At 42.1% G+C, this 19504-nt stretch overlaps 1 protein-coding gene across 2 annotated transcripts in view; it reads right to left on the bottom strand.

Moving 5' to 3' along the window:
- The window catches only part of LOC124605327 (1-phosphatidylinositol 3-phosphate 5-kinase), a 364356-nt gene that overhangs the window by 286170 nt on the left and 58682 nt on the right, over window positions 1–19504 (bottom strand). For both annotated transcript variants that reach the window (XM_047136933.1, XM_047136934.1), the window contains exons 5-6: window positions 10318–10582; window positions 9512–9721 (exon numbers count right to left, since the gene is read on the bottom strand). In XM_047136933.1, the coding sequence (XP_046992889.1) occupies window positions 9512–9721; window positions 10318–10582 (475 nt within the window). The remainder of the gene's footprint in view (window positions 1–9511; window positions 9722–10317; window positions 10583–19504) is intronic.

Here is a 19504-nt window from a genome sequence, read left to right as displayed (position 1 = left end):
AAATGGCAACAACGAATGGCGGCCTGGATGGTCACCCATCCAAGTGCCGGCCACACCCGACAGTGCTTAACTTTGGTGATCTGACGGGAACCGGTGTACCCACTGCGGCAAGGCCGTTGCCAGAAAGCATAGAAAGATGATCCTAATTTCATACTAATAGTGGTGAATAGCTGGTTAATAAGTTCTGAAATATGATGCAGGAACAGGATGTGTATGGTGGTTGCAATTTGTTTCATGAACATGGCAACTCTAGCACAATAGTTTATTGTGCTGAAAGCCATTTTTGTGAGTTGAAATTTGATAAAACATCAGTGTTAAATGACTTCATGTGAAGTATTGGGATAATTGTACAGTAATTACAGGCTATGATAAATTTTGGCAAATACATGAAATGTCTTTATGTGATGAAAGCGAACACAATTGAGTTTTAGACGAAGCAATTCAAGAAAATTTACAACAGGATACTTCCAATTGAGAAAGTGTTTGTAACAAAATTAATCAACCTGAAAGCAAAATGGGCACCCAGGACAGTGCAGTAAGTCCATCTGTAGTAGATCCCTTTGAAATATTATTTCTTAGGATACAGGAGCACTTGAGTAAGCATGCAAACCAGTAATATGAAGGAATTGATAACACTTTGTAAACATTTTTTGAGTACCAGAAGACTCGGTCAGATGTTCCCGGTTTGAGGAGGGGAATCAAAATCGCCTCCCTCCACAACTCAGGGAACGTGCCAGATAACCATATCATATTAAAACAATTCAGGAGAACTTCCTTGGATGGCAGCAACAAGTGCTGCAGCATGCTGTACCGGATTTGATCATGACCGGGCGCAGTATCATGAGCCACAGACAGCGCTGAATCCAGTTCCCACATTGTGAAGGGGCAGTTGTAGGGTTCAAAATTTGGAGACCGGAAGTCCAAGTGACCCCTCTCGATGGCAGTGCGGTAGCAGCAGAAATCTGGATCGCAGTTAATAGTGGCAGTAGATTCCGCAAAATGCATGGCCAGTGTCTGGGCAATGTCTCTCGGCGCCGTGAGGAGACATCCCTGCTGCAGCAATGCCATGATGGCTGGCTGTGTTTCCCGGAAATCCTCCTGATGACTTCCCATACTTTCATAGAACTGGTGGAGCAGGAGACGGAGTTCAAGAATGATTGTCATGAGCATCGTTTGCTCTCTTTAATCACTCGCCGCGCCTTGGCCCATGCCACCCGAAAGGCCGCAAGATTGTCAGCTGAGGGACGGCACTTGAAGCAGTGCAGAGCTGCACGGTGGGCTCGGATGGCTGAGTGGCACTCAGTGGTCCACCAAGGGACAGGACACCTCTTGGGATGACCTGAGGACCGTGGGATCGACAATTCAGCAGCATGGGAGATCACGGCTGTAACATGGTCAACCCACTTGTGGACGCTGGCACGGTGTTTCAAAACAGCCAGATGGCTGAAAAGTGTCCAGTCAGCTATGCAGAGGTGCCACCTGGGCGGCACTGGTAATGCCACAGCCTCATCCAGGAGGCGAATCCAAACGGGGAAGTGGTCACTAGAATGGAGGTCAGCAGCAACCTCCCACAGAGCAGAGTCCGCAAGCACTGGGGAGCAAAATGAAAGGTCAATAGCTGATGACGACCCAGAAGCAGTACAGAAATGAGTGGGAGCACCAGAGTTGAGGACGCATAGTTCTTCGGACGTCATGAGGCTTTCCACAACGCGACCCCTGGGGCAAGTAGTCGTAGAGCCCCATAAGACATTATGAGCATTGAAGTCTCCCAGAAGGAGAAATCAGCGGGGGAGTTGGCTAATAAGGTCTGTGAGAGCCTCAGAGTCTATTGCATCCTGAGGCGGTAAGTAAACGGAACAGATTGTGAGCCTCCGCCCCACAAGAAGGTCAACTGCAACTGCTTGCAAGTCCGTAACGAGAGGGAGCTCAGATGAGTGGTGCATGTCGCGGACAAAAACCACAACACCACCCTTTGGCCTTTCCCCCATCAGATCATCTTTGCGATATACGGTATAGCCACGTAAAGAAGGGGCATCAGTGGCCCTAAAATGTGTCTCTTGGAGACATAAGCACAAGGGGCACTCTCGTAAAAGGAGTTGTAATTCGGCCACATGTGTCCTGAACCCATTCAGGTTCCACTGTAATATGGGAGCCAGTGATCAGGGTGGCTGAACTTTCACCCTGCCTCTGTGCTTTGGAGGAGAGCCCGTACTGGCCGGAGATTTATTCCTGGAGCAAGAGGATCGCCCCCGGTCAACATCAATATCCATCAGCTCCGATGATGACCCAAGGGAGATGTCAGACAGTACGATGGCCTCATCATCGGACCGACCCTGACCAGTCTCCTCAGGTGGCAAAACCTTCACCTTCGGCGTCTTTGTCTTGGGGGGCTTAGAATGCAGAACCTTGTCAACAGGTGGAGCTTTACTCACCTGGGCAGAAGACGCCATATGGGAAGGGGCAGGAAGTACCCCAACGTCAGAAACCACAGCCTTGTCCGACGTTGTGGGGAGAGCTGCAGGTCGCAAAACAACCGCAGCAGCACAAGTCCACTGGCAAACGCAGGTATTAGTGCTCACACTAGCAACCTCTGTTTGTGTAGCAACAGTGGCCAACTGTACCGGTTTCTTCAGAGCGGAAGCGAAAGATGTTGTAAACACAGGAGGCTGCATGGCCTTAAAGAGCTTCTTGGCCTCACCATAGGGGATGCGCTTAGATGTTTTGATCTGTATCTTCCGTTCCTCGAGATAGATGGGGCAGACCTGGCTCCAGACAGGGCGACTCCCAGAGCAATTCACGTACTTCACAGGTGATGAACAATCGGCTCCTTCACTGGCAGGCTGACCACATTTACCAGAAATGGCTATCCCACTGCACCCCAACGTAGTATGCCCAAAACGCTGACATTTAAAACAGCGCATTGGGTTGGGGAAATATGGCCGTACTGGCAAATGTAAGAAACCCGCTTTAACATGCTCTGGGAGTCTTGAGCAACTGAACGTGAGAATAAACGAGTCGGATTTGACTAGGTCCCCATTGACTCGTTTCATAATATGCTGCAAGTCAACAATACCTTCGTCAGCCCACTCAGATTTCAACTCGTCTTTGGGGATATCCACCAAGTCCCTACATGTCACAATACCCTTACTATAGTTCAAAGTGGAGTGGAGCTCGGTCTCGATAGCGTACTCTCCGAGACAGGTTGCTTTCCGAAGAGAAGTGACTTGACGGGAAATAGAAGTTCCAACTAACAGAGTCCCATTGCACAGTCGCTTCACAGATTTCAGTGTTCCTGCAATTCCCTCAAGACCATTGTGGATGTAAAAGGGAGAAACCATCTCAAAGCTACCCTCCTGCCATTTGACAATCAAAAACACATTCTGGTTATCAGCATGTGCTCTATATCGACAGTCTGATAAATCTCTAGTAACACCAGGTGCTGGAGGACTCACAGCACGAAGTCGCTTTTTCGATGGGATGTGTTTTCCTACCAGTGGCCCACCCAATCCACTGGCAGGGGGAAACGTACAGGTCGAAGGGTCCATTGCGGTCCCACGAGCAGCTAGAGAACTGAAGGTCCGCTCAGACAGAGCCCCACGAACCTGAGTAAGCCTTATACAACTGCGGTGCGGCAGGTGCCCCAGAGGTTGCCCGCTTGCGACTGTTCCACCCCAACAGCCATGCATCTTATAGGCGCGCAGCACACCCTAACATTGAGGGGTTTTTATAGAGGTTGACCTTCCTCGCAATCCAGGCAGTCAAGCTAAGATTACCATTCCCTGCAGCACACAACATTCCACTGCCGCGCCTCACGGTGGTCGCTGAAGCATGTCCAGGGGTTATGGTGACAGGAGACTGGCGGCGCTGACAAGTCCCCAGCTCAGGACCCCAGGGTCGCCAAGCCCATACTCAGCAAATGAATGTTGAGCCCCTGGGGGCTCCACATACTCAAATACCATGGATTGAACCCATGCTGTTGCCGTTGTGGTCTTCAGTACAGAGACTCGTTTGATGCAGCTCTCCATGCTATTCTATCCGGTGCAAGCTGCTCCATCTCCGAACAATTACTGCAACCTACATCCTTCTGAATTTGTTTCGTGTATTCATGCCTTGGTCTCCCTCTATAATTTTTACCCTCCACGCTTCCCTCCAATACTAAATTGATGATCCCCTGATGTCTCAGAATATGTCCTACCAACTGATCCGTTCTTCTAGTCAAATTGTGCCACAAATTCCTCTTCTACCCAATTCCATTCAGTACCTCCTCATTAGTTATGTGATCTACCCATCTAATCTTCAGCATTCTTCTGTAGCACCACATTTTGAAAGCTTCTATTCTCTTCTTGTCTAAACTATTTATCATCCATGTTTCACTTCCATACATGGCTACACTCCATACAAATACTTTCAGAAACGACTTCCTGACCCTGAAATCTTTACTCGATGTTAACAAATTTCTCTTCTTCAGAAACGCTTTCCTTGCCATTGCCAGTATACATTTTATATCCTCTCTACTTCGACCATCATCAGTTATTTTGCTCCCCAAATAGCAAAACTCCTTTACTACTTTAAGTGTCTCATTTCCTAATCTAATTCCCTCAGCATCACCTGATTTAATTAGACTACATTCCATTATCCTCATTTTGCTTTTGTTGATGTCCATCTTATATCCTCCTTTCAAGACACTGTCCATTCCATTCAACTGCTCTTCCAGGTCCTTTGCTGTCTCTGACAGAATTACACTCCTGGAAATTGAAATAAGAACACCGTGAATTCATTGTCCCAGGAAGGGGAAACTTTATTGACACATTCCTGGGGTCAGATACATCACATGATCACACTGACAGAACCACAGGCACATAGACACAGGCAACAGAGCATGCACAATGTCGGCACTAGTACAGTGTATATCCACCTTTCGCAGCAATGCAGGCTGCTATTCTCCCATGGAGACGATCATAGAGATGCTGGATGTAGTCCTGTGGAATGGCTTGCCATGCCATTTCCACCTGGCGCCTCAGTTGGACCAGCGTTCGTGCTGGACGTGCAGACCGCGTGAGACGACGCTTCATCCAGTCCCAAACATGCTCAATGGGGGACAGATCCGGAGATCTTGCTGGCCAGGGTAGTTGACTTACACCTTCTAGAGCACGTTGGGTGGCACGGGATACATGCGGACGTGCATTGTCCTGTTGGAACAGCAAGTTCCCTTGCCGGTCTAGGAATGGTAGAACGATGGGTTCGATGACGGTTTGGATGTACTGTGCACTATTCAGTGTCCCCTCGACGATCACCAGTGGTGTACGGCCAGTGTAGGAGATCGCTCCCCACACCATGATGCCGGGTGTTGGCCCTGTGTGCCTCGGTCGTATGCAGTCCTGATTGTGGCGCTCACCTGCACGGCGCCAAACACGCATACGACCATCATTGGCACCAAGGCAGAAGCGACTCTCATCGCTGAAGACGACACGTCTCCATTCGTCCCTCCATTCACGCCTGTCGCGACACCACTGGAGGCGGGCTGCACGATGTTGGGGCGTGAGCGGAAGACGGCCTAACGGTGTGCGGGACCGTAGCCTAGCTTCATGGAGACGGTTGCGAATGGTCCTCGCCGATACCCCAGGAGCAACAGTGTCCCTAATTTGCTGGGAAGTGGCGGTGCGGTCCCCTACGGCACTGCGTAGGATCCTACGGTCTTGGCGTGCATCCGTGCGTCGCTGCCGTCCGGTCCCAGGTCGACGGGCACGTGCACCTTCCGCCGACCACTGGCGACAACATTGTGTACTGTGGAGACCTCACGCCCCACGTGTTGAGCAATTCGGCGGTACGTCCACCCGGCCTCCCGCATGCCCACTATACGCCCTCGCTCAAAGTCCGTCAACTGCACATACGGTTCACGTCCACGCTGTCGCGGCATGCTACCAGTGTTAAAGACTGCGATGGAGCTCCGTATGCCACGGCAAACTGGCTGACACTGACGGCGGCGGTGCACAAATGCTGCGCAGCTAGCGCCATTCGACGGCCAACACCGCGGTTCCTGGTGTGTCCGCTGTGCCGTGCGTGTGATCATTGCTTGTACAGCCCTCTCGCAGTGTCTGGAGCAAGTATGGTGGGTCTGACACACCGGTGTCAATGTGTTCTTTTTTCCATTTCCAGGAGTGTATAATGTCATCGGCAAACCTCAAAGTTTTTATTTCTTCTCCATGGATTTTAATTCCAACTCCAAATTTTTCTTTTGTTTCCTTTACTGCTTGCTTGATATACAGACTGAATAACATCAGAGATAGGTTACAACCCTGTCTCACTCCCTTCTCAACCACTGCTTCCCTTTCATGCCCCTCGACTCTTATAACTGCAATCTGGTTTCTGTAAAAATCGTAAATAGCCTTTTGCTCCCTGTATCTGAGCCCTGCTACCTTCAGAATCTGAAAGAGAGTATTGCAATCAACATTGTCAAAAGCTTTCTCCAAGTCTACAAATGCTAGAAATGTAGGTTTGCCTTTCCTTCTCGCGTGTCCAAAATTTCTATGGAATTCAAACTCATCTTCCCTGAGGTTGGCTTCTACCAGTTTTTCCATTCATCTGTAAAGAATTTGTGTTAGTATTCTGTAGCTGGGACTTATTAAACTGACAGTTGGTAATTTTCACACCCGTCAACACCTGCTTTCTTTGGGATTGGAATAATTATACTATTGTTGAAGTCTGAGGGTATTCTGCCCATCTCATACATCATGCTCACCATATATTAGAGTTTTGTCCGGGCTGGCTCTCCCAAGGCTATCAGCAGTTCTAATGGAATGTTTTTTACTCCCGGGGCCTTGTTTCAACGTAGGTCTTACAGTGCTCTGTCAAATTCTTCATGCATTATCATATCTCCCATTTCATCTTCATCTATGTCCTCTTCTGTTTCAATAATATTGCCCTCAAGTACATTGTCCTTGTATAGACCCCTTATATACTCCTTCCACCTTTTTTTGCCTTCCATTCTTTGTTTTTAGAACTGGTTTTCTATCTGAACTCTTGATATTTGTAGCAGTAGTTCTCTTTTCTCCAAAGGTCTCTTTAATTTTCCTGTAGGCAGTATCTATCCTATCCTTAGTGATATATGCCTCTACATCCTTATATTTGTCCTATAACCATCCCTGCTTAGCCATTTTGCACTTCCTGTCGATCTCATTTTTGAGGCGTTTGTATTCCTTTTTGCCTGCTTCATTTACTGCTTTTTTATATTTCCTCCTCTTATCAATTAAATTCAATATCTCTTCTGTTACCCAAGGATTTCTACTAGACCTTGTCTTTTTACCTACTTGAGCCTCTGCTACCTTCACTATTTCATCTCTTAAAGTTACCCATTCTTCTTCTACTGTATTTCTTTCCCCTCTTCTTATCAATCGTTCCCTAATGCTCTCTCTGAAACTCTCCACAACCTCTGGTTCTGTCAGTTTATACAGGTCCCATCTCCTTCAATTTCCACATGTTTGCAGTCTCTTCAGTTTTAATCTACAGTTCATAACCAACAGATTGTGGTCAGAGTCCACATCTGCCCCTGGAAATGTCTTACAATTTAAAACCTGGTTCCTAAATCTCTGTCTTACCATTCCATAATCTATCTGAAACCTTCCAGTGTCTTCAGGCATCTTTCACATATACAACCTTCTTTCATGATTCTTAAACCAAGTGTTAGCTGTGATTAAGTTATGCTCTATGCAAAATTCTACCAGGCAGCTTCCTTTTTCATTTCTTACCTCCATTTCGTATTCACCTACTCTTCCCTTTCCTACTATTGAATTCCAGTGCCCCATGACTATTAAATTTTCATCTCCCTTCACTATCTGAATAATTTCTTTTATCTCCTCATACATTTGTTCAGACTTTCACCATCTGCGGACCTAGTTGGCATATAAACTTGTACTACTGTGGTATGTGTGGACTTCATGTCTATCTTTGCTACAATAATGTGTTCACTATGCTGTTTGTAGTAACTTACCCATGTTCCTACTTTTTATTCGTTATTAAACCTACTCCTGCATTACCTCTATTTGATTCTGTATTTATAACATTATATTCACCTGACCAGCAGTCCTGTTCCTCCTGTCACCGCCTGTCACTGAACTTCACTAATTCCCACTAGATCTAGCTTTAACCTATCCACTTCCATTTTTAAATTTTCTAACCTACCTACCCGATTAAGGGATCTGACATTTCACACTCCAATCCGTAGAATGCCAGTTTTCTTTCTCCCAATAATGACATTCTCCTGGGGATTTAGGTTAGTTCTCATCAGTAAATGTAGCAGTCTCCTCAGTATGGAAACCGTGAGCCATATCTGGTGCAGGCTTTCTTTTTTATTGCTAAATAAACATTGATGTTTCAGTAGTCCTGAAACATGTGCTTTCAGTTTGTAAATTCAGCTCTATCTTGGTTTATTATTAACCCAATCTTTCAAAAACATGATTTTACAAAGAGATATATCTCTTTCACTCCATCACTGCATTTTCTCAGCAGTTACCTATCATCTGTGTATGTTACAGTGTTGTACAAGTGCAGTTAAAACATGGAAAACACATTTAATGAATTTGTACTATTTGTAAGTAGTTCACATACACGAATTGCCCTCCTATTTCATATTAAATCAGTAATGTAGAGACTGCCATCTAGTCACAGAAATAAATAAATTTAAATCCAGTACCCATGTGAGCTCATCAAAAAGTAAACACTGCATCACCACAGGGCTAACACTACAAAAGAAGAAGAAGAAGAAGAAGAAGAAGAAGAAGAAGAAGAAGAAGAAGAGAAGGAGGAGGAAGAATCGCCATTTCATCAGAAACTCCATATGCTAATTTCTCTCCAGATTCCAAAACCAAACAACAGTATGAGATTCCACATTATTCATTACAGAAGTAGCTTTTTTGAATTCTCTGTAATGATGTTATCAGTAAAATGGGACTAACACATAGAAACGATGCAAAATGTCAATATACTTCTATGGAATGTGAACCATTTGGGTATTCACACTATTTCTAACTAAAGGTATGAATCCTGTGAAGACATTTATGAACAAAAATGTAAAAGAGCATGCACAACACTTATAAAGCATTAGAGTCAACACCTAAAGCACTTAAATGAAGGTCACAATAGTTATCAGAAAAATTCTTTTAAATTGTAAGCATTTACCCTCGAAGTACTTTGTGATCATACATGTATCATCATTCTTTTAGGGTTAACGATGCAGAGGCAGTAGTTTCTACTACTAATAGGGAATTCTTGCAAAAGTCATTGTTCACCTTTAATAATTTATTGAGAACAATTTCTATTTCTAGTTTCTATTTCTAGTTGGTGATAGCAATGACAAAAAATAAGGCGATGTTCCCATTATGTTCTTAATGAATATTATCAAATTATAATATTGTCTTATAGCTGTATTCAATTATACAGAAAACCACTATCTTCTTCTTTAAATAATGTCACAGTTACTTTTAAAGTGACGTGTTTCTCCCACAGAAAACTATACCTTGTGCCTGCTCTCTCTCTCGCAAGAAGCCAGTCAACAAGTTCAGAGCCAAGAAAGCAACCTCTGTAATTGCGAAGCCTATAGCGATGTGTGTGCAGCCCCAGACCTGAAACTGGATCACGCAGTTCTTCTGCCAAAGAGCAAAGTGAGGCCGATTCCTGTAATGCACGTACTCTTTCCTCCATGTTCAGGTAGCCTGAGCCCTGAGCCCTGTAAAACAGAAACACATTAGACATTAGCAATGCCATTTCATCACAATTCAAGAACAAATTTGTACATGATTTTTATTATGAGTATGAATGTTAATCTTATCACTAAGCTCAACCAGTTTTCTATTGAAAGGTGAATGAGACTCCAATGAGTGCAAAATATATGGGAAGGAGAAGCCGTAGACAGCAATAATTATTAGAAGTTCAGGCAATGCGCATATATGAAATTTAATTTCATTTTAAGCATCCCCTTGGAGTTTATGGTCTCATAACTGAAAAGGTACTGCATCAATAAAATTTGGGTAGCACTATATATTACTGTATTACTTCAGTAACTATTAATCAAATAATTTCTCTTGGGTAATTAGCATAGATGGATATTTAACAGTGTATCAAAACACTGGTATGTGCACACATACACTTTCCTTCAGCTCCATAATTTCAAGAAACAATGCAGCATATTCTGAGCATGCAGAATTTAAAGTCATGCTGAAAAGGAACTCAGCAATCGAGTTCAAAACACATACAGAGTACACACTGCTGAAACACTACCTGCAACACATGGAAAATGTGTTCCAAACCTCAAAGTATATATACCTTCCAAGGGCAAAGCGATCTTCTTGAAAGCCAACAGATGTTTTCCTACGTGCAGTTTGGGCATCTTGTGCATCTGCTGCAATAACACTGCTGCTACCTAGGCTACCCTGAACTGCTGATGTCTGTACAACAGAAGAATTCCCGAACTTCACCTGTAGGTCTTCTTGCACCAGTCGCAGATCAGCTGATAGATCAGCTGCTGTGTCTGCTGACTGAAGATACGAAAGCACAACTTTGCAACAATATGTGCACACTCGAAGATCACCTAGGACATAAAGCAATTTACTATTATTATGTCTGACACAATTAAAAATACATTCAGTGAAAGCTATGTTTCTAATATGCAACAGACAATTATGCCAAAATTTATTTCAATGTCATCACAGGCTTATACTATCCTATAAAAGTAGACACACTTATGGAAACAGTCGTGTCAGATACCACCTCTAATGCAATTTTTGTACAGATTCATATGAGGGCATGATCACCAGCCATCTTTTCATCTGAATGAATGGCCATTGCCAAACTGCACCTAAGAAAGGAGTTAACCACCCAGGGGCAGAATACAATGCCAAGTATGGCAGGCTCTATTTCAATTGCTACTTCAAATGTGTGGGTATTATCGGCACGCCTCACAGGGGCTACACATGTGGATGGGCATAGCTGAGGAGAGAGATGTATACTGACAGAGGGGGAGGAGGCATACAGTGAGAGAGAGGAGGATGAGGTGAATTGCACTGTATCTCAATTTCATGGAGTGCATTGTGAGCACACTAAAAAAATATCTTTTTGAAATTTTGATGAATTACAGCTTGGGCATGTCTGCAAGAAGTAGCAGGCTATTTTTTTATTTTAATTTATTCGTTAGTTATTGCAAATAACATGACCAAAAATACTTGACAAAACTACATCTTCATTTTAAACACCCATCGTTTTATTATTTCTTGAAAAAAAAAAAAAAACTGTGCTATTACTCCATGTGCAATACCCTATAGATTAAGAAAAATTTTTGTTTATTGATTTCAGGTAATATCTGCCAACTGAACACACCTCAGTTTGGATCCTAAAACCAGTTGTACAGGCCAATGAAAAAAAAAATTGTTTTTAAACGTTTTTTCCTTTGATAGCTGATGTTCATAGATTTTTATGACCCAAGTCCAAATCTAGCCCTAGGTGTTTTCTTTTTTTTTTTTTTTTTGTATCACCTATAGTTTTTGAGCAATATGCTTTTTATCACATAGTATAAAAATCCTATGCTATATGGCAAACGGGGAAATTAATGAAACACTTTGTTACAACATAAGCATGGTTTGTATTTACAGTAAGCTACTTAAAACAATGATGTGTTAATAGAAGTTTCACTTGTCAGTTGAAATTGGTTTGTATTTTCTTTCTCTTTCTGCATTGAAGCTTCTTGTGTAACTTTTTCTATGATGAGTCGCTTGCTGAACTTCTCAGTGAAGTGACCAACGGTAGTCCCCCATCATGTTGGTGTTCCAGCGGCCTTGGTAGCATTTTTCCATCACTTTAATGGCCTGGTGAAAAAGCTCTCCTTGCTCCTCATTAACATCTCCCATATTGCCCGGGAAGTAATCAAGGTGACCGTCCAAAAAGTGAACTTTCAGGTTTATTACACATCCTAAAGTTTTAAACTTCTTTAACATTGTAGCTATAATAGAAACATATTCTGGGTCTTTTTCATGTCCTAAGAACTTTGTAACGACTTGCTTGAATGATACCCATGCTTCTTTCTCATTTAAGGTCATTGTGGATTCAAAGTTAACATCAAACATCACTTTTCTAATGTCAGGTCTGACAAAGACACTTCTTTTAGTTTAGCTTCTGTAAGGTGTGGAAACTTTTGGCAAAGATACTTAAAACATGGTCCATCTTTAGGCAAAGCCTTCACAAACTGTTTTATTAGTCCTAACTTTATATGTAGAGGTGGTAGGTGTACATTTTTTTTTATCTACAAGGTTTTTGTGTAGAATGTTGTTCTCACCAGGTTTTAAAGACTCCCTCACAGGCCAGTTTTTTCTGCACCAGTGTTGATCCTTAGTCCTACTGTACCATTCACACAAGAAACATGGAAACTTGGTAAAGCCACCTTGCTGACCAAGGAGCATGCATGTTACTTTTAGATCACCACATGTCATCCAACCACGAGCAGAATAGCCTATTTTATTTAGCACTATTTCTAGGTTTTCATAGCTTTTTTCATATGTACAGAATGTCCAACAGGTATAGATGCGTACATGTTACCATTGTGTAATAAAACAGCCTTTACACTAGTTTTGGACGAATCAATAAACATCCTCCAGTCTTCCTTTTTGTATTCAATACAAAACTCATTCGTCAGATCAGCAATGTCTGAGCAGCACACTAAATCACCTTCTTGTTGAAAAAACTTGGAAAATTGCTGTTCTCTCTTTCTATACATGTATATGCTGGTTCCAACTGCCAATAAGTTCTTTTCTTTTAATCCAGAGCCAAGCAATTCAACTTTTTCTTTTGTTAAGCCCAGATCCCTAGCCAAATTGTTAAGCTTGGTCTGAGTAAACAATTTGGGCTCTAGACTTTCTGTATTACAATGGAATTCATCATCATCTGGTTCATCTAAATCAGATTGTACATCAGAAAATACTTGTTGGAATAGAATTTAAATCATCTGTTGGTTCAGGAACTGGCAAATCTACACCATGCCCTACTGGTCGGATGACAGACGGAAGGTTAGGGTAGCTTATTACCTTCTTGTTTTTTCGAATTATGACCAATAATATCAACACTGCAAAATCGGTAATCATCGGAATGATTTCTTGGCTCCCTCCAGATCATAGGAACAACTAATTTAAAGGGTTTTTTCTCCTTTTTGGACCATTTTCTCAGATCTTCACCACACACATAACATACCCTATGTGCCACCCAAGATTTATCTTGATCACCAAGTTTAGATCCAAAGTATGATAGGTAAAGCTTTTTCACAAAGTCTGTAACATTTATTTGCTGATTGTTAATCATAAATTCACCACAAATATAAGAAACAGGAAAGTGAGGTTAGGTTGCCAGTAAACAAAACACCATCTGTTAACACAAAAATAGTTGACCTTTTTGCCAGCAAATGTTTTTCAGTAGTGTTACCAATGTCATCTACATTCATTACACCTCTTTTTTAAATTATTTTAACTATATAAAAACTGTTAAATTCTTTAAAAAATTGTAAAATTTAATAAATTTAACTGTAAAGTCTAAAGAAGTGGTGGGTGATACAGTTTTTTAAGTATCATATTTGGATTTCCCACCCCAAAAAACATAACAATAAGGTATTTTCATCAAAAAAGTTTTTCCACCGTTGGCCTGTGTAATTAATGCACAAAAAGATTTATGTTGCTTGCTTCATTAGTTTAAAAAAAAAATAATAATAATAAAAATTACTTATATTATGAGCTGACTGAGGACAATAAACCCTTAAAGCACTGTCTGGAGTTGGTGATAAATTAGTCATTAATATAGATCCTTTAGATTTATGTGTCACAACCAATGTAGAATTGCAGTTTTTGATCTGACATGAACTTGCTGTGAGCAATTTCCCTTTTGCCTGTGCCCTTTCCAGTGATGCAATCACATTTGGGTAAATCAGAAAAGCTCTAGGTCTGGATTGCTGGATAGGAATTTGGATCCTATCTAGTGAGTCCACTGTCTTTAACTACTGATGCCTTTTGATCATTAGGTAGCATTACTCAACATGTCAGGGTTGCTAGAGCAGCAGAATTGTCCACATACAATTAAGAATGTTCACGTTCCACTTGAGTTAACTCACTCACTACTAAGTGCCAGCCTAATCTCACAGAGCTTTATACACTATAAGAGAAGAAAAAAAAATAAAATAAAATAAAAACAAAAAAAAAAAAATAATAAACATATGCACAACAAAGGAACTGGTCAAATGGGGTCAAAATTGTACAGACAAACATGTAATTACAATTCCAGAAAAATTGGATGATATATTCATGAGAAAGAGCTTCACAAACTGAGCAAGTCAGTATCATGTTGGTCCACTTCTGGCCCTTATGCAAGCAATTATTCAGCTGGCACTGTTTGAAAGAGTTCTGGAATGTCTTCCTAAGGGATCTCACAATAAATTCCATCCAATTGGCACTTTAAATTACCAAATCCCCACCTGGTTGGAGGGCCCTGTCCATTATGCTCCAAACATTCTCAATAAAGGCAGAGATCCAATGACCTTGCTGGCCAAGGTAGGGCTTGGCAAGCAACAAGACATGCAGTAGAAACTCTTGCCGTGAGCGGGCAGGCATTATCTTTCTTAAATGTAAGGCCGGGTTGGCTTGAAGTGAAGGGCAACAATATGAGGCACAGAATATCATTGACATACCACTGTGCTGTAACACTGCTGCAGGTACAACCAAAGGGGTCCTGCTATGAAATAAAATGGCACCTCAGACCATCACTCATGGTTTTGAAGCCATATGGCAGGGCTGGTCATTGTTGCTCAATTTGAAGCAGGACTCATCACTGAACACCAATGTATGGCAATCAATGAGATTCCATGCCAAAGACATCTAGAGATGCTCCAGACAGTGGTGGGATACCAACCTGACATCGACTGCGGTATGGCTTGACATCCAGAAGGGATAGTCTGGGGTGAAATTTCATTTCATAGCACGACCCCTTTGCTTGTCATCTGTGCACTCTTACAGCACAGTGGCATGTTGATGACTTCTACACCCAGTTTTGCGTCTTTTTATTTATTTATTGAATGTATAATAATTTCAAACCTTATACACAACCAGCATCAGCAGCAGAGCTATCACTGTACACAGATACTAACATCAAACATCAACATCCATATATTAAAATGTGCATCATGAAAACATTCATCGCAATGAGTTATCTGTTATACTTATAAGGTAGAAATATAAGAGAAGGAATAGCGGAGATGCTGAGTCGCGATAGGCACAACAGAAAGATTCTCACAATTATAGCTTTTGGCCATTAAGGCCTTTGTCAGCAATAGACACACACACACACACACACACACACGCACGCACGCACGCACGCACACACACACACACACACACACACACACAACTTGGACACATGTCTGCAGTCTCAGATAACTGAAACCACACTGTGTGGTTTTAGTGTGTATGTATATGCATGTGTGTATGTGTGCCTATTGCTGACAAAGGCCTTAATGGCCGAAAGCTATAATTGTGTGAACCTTTTTGTCGTGCCTATCACGACTCAGCATCTGCACTATATGGTGAGTAGCAACTTTCCTTCTCTAATACTGTTACATACAAGTTAGAGTGTTTATGTGTACGTCCAGGTTCTGCTACCAAACCCCTGGATCGACAAAAGGCATCACAAGTGTCAGCACAGTGGGGGTTTGTAATCTCCCAGTGCCAACATGAATGGAGATAAGGGCAAACACATTCCCCCCCCCCCAAAGGACACACAAGCTGCTTTGCACAGTAGCCGGAGCCTGTACGTCGTGAGCAAATAAATGATTTTTTAAGTCCCATGACAGACATTTTGTGGGAGTATTATCAACGTGCTTTCTTGAAATGTATTGCAGGGCGCCTACATGTGGCAATCAGCACAGCTGCAGACAGGAGATCGGCAGAGGAGAATGGGGGAGGAGAAAAGAGACAGAGAGAGAGAGAGAGAGAGAGAGAGAGAGAGAGAGGGGGGGGGGGGGGGGGGGGGAGGTAGGGGAGATGTGTGAGGTAACTGAAAGGTGAAGAGGGGTAGTGGGCTGGTGGAAAAAGAAGGGGAGAGGCAGAGATGAAATAGAGAGGCGGAGGACAATACGATCAGAGGGAGGCAAGAGGAAGATACTGCCAGAAAGAGGGGTGGAGGAAATGGACAAAAATAAGGGGGAGGATGAAGACACAGAGGAAGAAGAGGGGAGGGGGGGGGGGGGGGTGTTAGAGAGGTAGAGGTGGGAAAATGAGGTGCACAGGCTGGAGGAGGAGGAAGTGGGCATAGACAGAAGGGGGAGAGGGGAGGAGGAGGAGTGTTCAATATGTGTGTCGAATGCATATGCACGAAAAAGTCTAGTAATATAATAAAACAGGAGTTAACAATATATTCGGATGTGCAGACTAATACCATAATAATCAAATGGGACATGAGATCTCTCTAAGAGCTCTAGATTTTGATGTCATCTAATCCTGGCCACTGAAATGTAATTATTCCCTGCACAGAACTTGTTGCCTGTGAATTGTATCAAAAATTTATTCCATCGTAAGCTATCTCTTGATGGTAAGCTACTTCTGCAGTATCCTGTGTTCAAATATTGCCTTACAAAGTGTGAATGTACTTTCCATACCTAAATGACTAATGGGCAACCAGCAGGCCTGATCCAGCATGCGACTGGTTTCTGTCCAGCCCACGGAAGAAATTTGTGAAGATTGAGTGAGGTGCTTGCATTGTACTCCACTCAGAAGACATTTTTTGGACATATCTGTCGACACTCAGTTTGTCTTGGGTATGCAGCTCACGGTCTGGCTGTTTTGCTTACGCAGCAGGTGTACAATACCATTTCTCTGCTGCTGTATTTCAACAAGATGCAAATGACCTGCTTGTGGCCAAAAATCACAAAGTTTCTCTTAATTGTTTGTCCATTGGGATTGTCTGTTTCATTGTTTTTCTGTTCTTTCTTGTATTGAAATTGGTAAATAATACTGTCCATTGTGGATGTATTACAACACTGCAGCTGTTGAAACTGAAGGTATATTATAATGAATTAGCTGCAACCAATTGGTTTTATAGGTGTCTATTTTTTCATGACAATGTTTCAAGATGCTTGGTATCCCACCGTCAGATGTTTACATTTATTTATGTGTCATGAACATTGTTACTTTATTTCTTCAAAGTCAGTACCGCCATTAGACTGTTGTTTATTTACAGTGTTACATTTACACTTACACAATCATGATTTTGGCTTCAAAGTGCCATTATCAAGTACAAGTTTCTGAAAGCAGGTTAGACAATAAATGTCCAAGTGTAAATGTAACACTGAAAATAAACAACAGTAATGGCGGTACTGACTTGAAAGAAATATGTTATGACTGTGGCCCTGCATTATGAAAAAAATTATTGTTTCTTTACTAATGGCATTGCAAAATTTTGCAACAGAAGCTATTAAGACAGCTATTGTAAAAATCATAGATAAAAAAACATTGTTCATGACATGTAAATAAATGTAAACATTGGAATGTGGGGTGAATATCAAAAGAACAAACTCAGAAAAACACATTTTTTCTCAGCCATAATTTGTTGATGCGACGTCAGGAAATGGGTGCCATTCATTTGGTGTGTTACCATGTAAAGATTAACATCACAGGTGCTGTAGTTTTGAGTATATGTGCTGGGAGTACTGCTTTCATGTCATGTAACGAGGTGGCCTGTGAGCTTACATAAGTATGTGAATCAGACCTGCTTGGTCTAAATGGTAAAATACATGGAGACTGTCATGGCCCATGGCCCTTTTAAAGTATTGTCTTTAAGAATTACATAAGTAATGCCACTTCTGACAATTGCTATTAACAAAATTGCTAGATACATTTTCAAAGAATTATATAAGTAATGCCACTGTTGTGAGAATCACTATTAACAAAATTACTAGATACATTTTCCAAGTCTTGAGCCAGGTGCAAGATTTTGTTTTCCTACACAGTACCTTGATTAGTGGCCTAGTAATCTTCATTGACCATTTCAAGCAGTTTTATTGCATTACTTTGAACTCCAGTCTGAAAAATGAAATTGTCAACCTGGCTGGACACCCAAAATATATCTTTGATTGATTACACTGGGGTAATGGTGGTGATAGTCTACTACTCATTAATTGGATAATTAACATTGAAGTTTTAAAACTGATATGAAAGTAGCTAAACAATAAATTGTTTTGAACAAGTGGAAAGAAAGGCAAAATAAAAGCTTGCACATGTGCATGTGCATCCATCCTCATTCACATAAACACATACACGCAATTTGTAATTAACTTGTAATTGGGCATATAGGGAAGGATAGCATGTATACTGAAATTGTAAACAGAGATACCAGATTCATTCAGCTGGCTTATCACCTACAAATATGTTGAGCCAACCACTCTGTAACATATTAAAATTTCATTCCCGATAATTTGGTAATTAGGTATGGGGACACAAAATACACACATCAAAAAAAGAAATTGCATCACCTCGGTTCCAAGAGTTCTGGAACCTGTACAAAAAATTGAAATAGAGATCACCATAAACATCATTCTGCCCTTTTTATTGCTCATGAAAACGACACATTGCATGTTGTACCACCATACAGCGAGACCTTCAGAGGTGGTGGTAAAGACTGGTAGGTTGGTTGGTTGGTTAAAAGGAAAGAAGTAAAGAAAGGAGACATACAGCACGATAATAGGAGAAAGGAAGAACAAGAAGAATGACAGAAGGACAACCAACACTACTATGGACAAAACAGGAAAAGAAAAATAGAGAGAGAAACAAGAAACAGGTACAAGGGATAAAAACAAATGAGCAGGGGACTGTGGCTGGCAAACCATGAGAATAAAACGAAAAGCCAGCCACTCTTCAACACATTAAAACATCCAGCCTAAAAGCATTAGAGTGGAAAACACAAAGGGACAAAGGACATACGCTAAAACTGATATAGCATAATAAAACCCACCGTAATGTATAAAACGTAAAACTAAATTAGCTGATGAGGCATTATCAGCTAAAATTAATGGCAACAAGTCCGGTAACTGAAGAGTCCATCGCAGGGCAGCCAAAGAAGGACAGCTGACCAAGATATGGGCCACTGTCAGCCGGGTGCCACACCGACACTGAGGTGAGTCATCACAGCACAAGAGGTAGTCTTGTGTCATCCAAGCATGGCCAATGCGGAGCCGACAGAGAACCACAGACTCACTGCGAGAGGCCTGCATGGAGGTCTTCCACACATTCGTAGTCTCCTTAATGGCACGCAGTTTGTTATGTGTACTGAGGTTATGCCATTCCATCTCCCAAAGCCGCAAAACCTTGTGGTGTAGTACTGAACGCGGGTCAGTTGCAGAGAAGCCGATCTCCAAAAGCGGTTTCCGTGTAGCCTGTTTGGCCAGCCTGTTGGCAAGTTTGTTGCCTGGGATGCCAATGTAACCTGGGGTCCAGAC

This window comes from Schistocerca americana, chromosome 3 (genome assembly GCF_021461395.2).
Source record: "Schistocerca americana isolate TAMUIC-IGC-003095 chromosome 3, iqSchAmer2.1, whole genome shotgun sequence".
NCBI lineage: Eukaryota > Metazoa > Arthropoda > Insecta > Orthoptera > Acrididae > Schistocerca > Schistocerca americana.
Note: the sequence above shows the minus strand (reverse complement) of the source record. Positions and strands in the feature narration are given on the sequence as shown.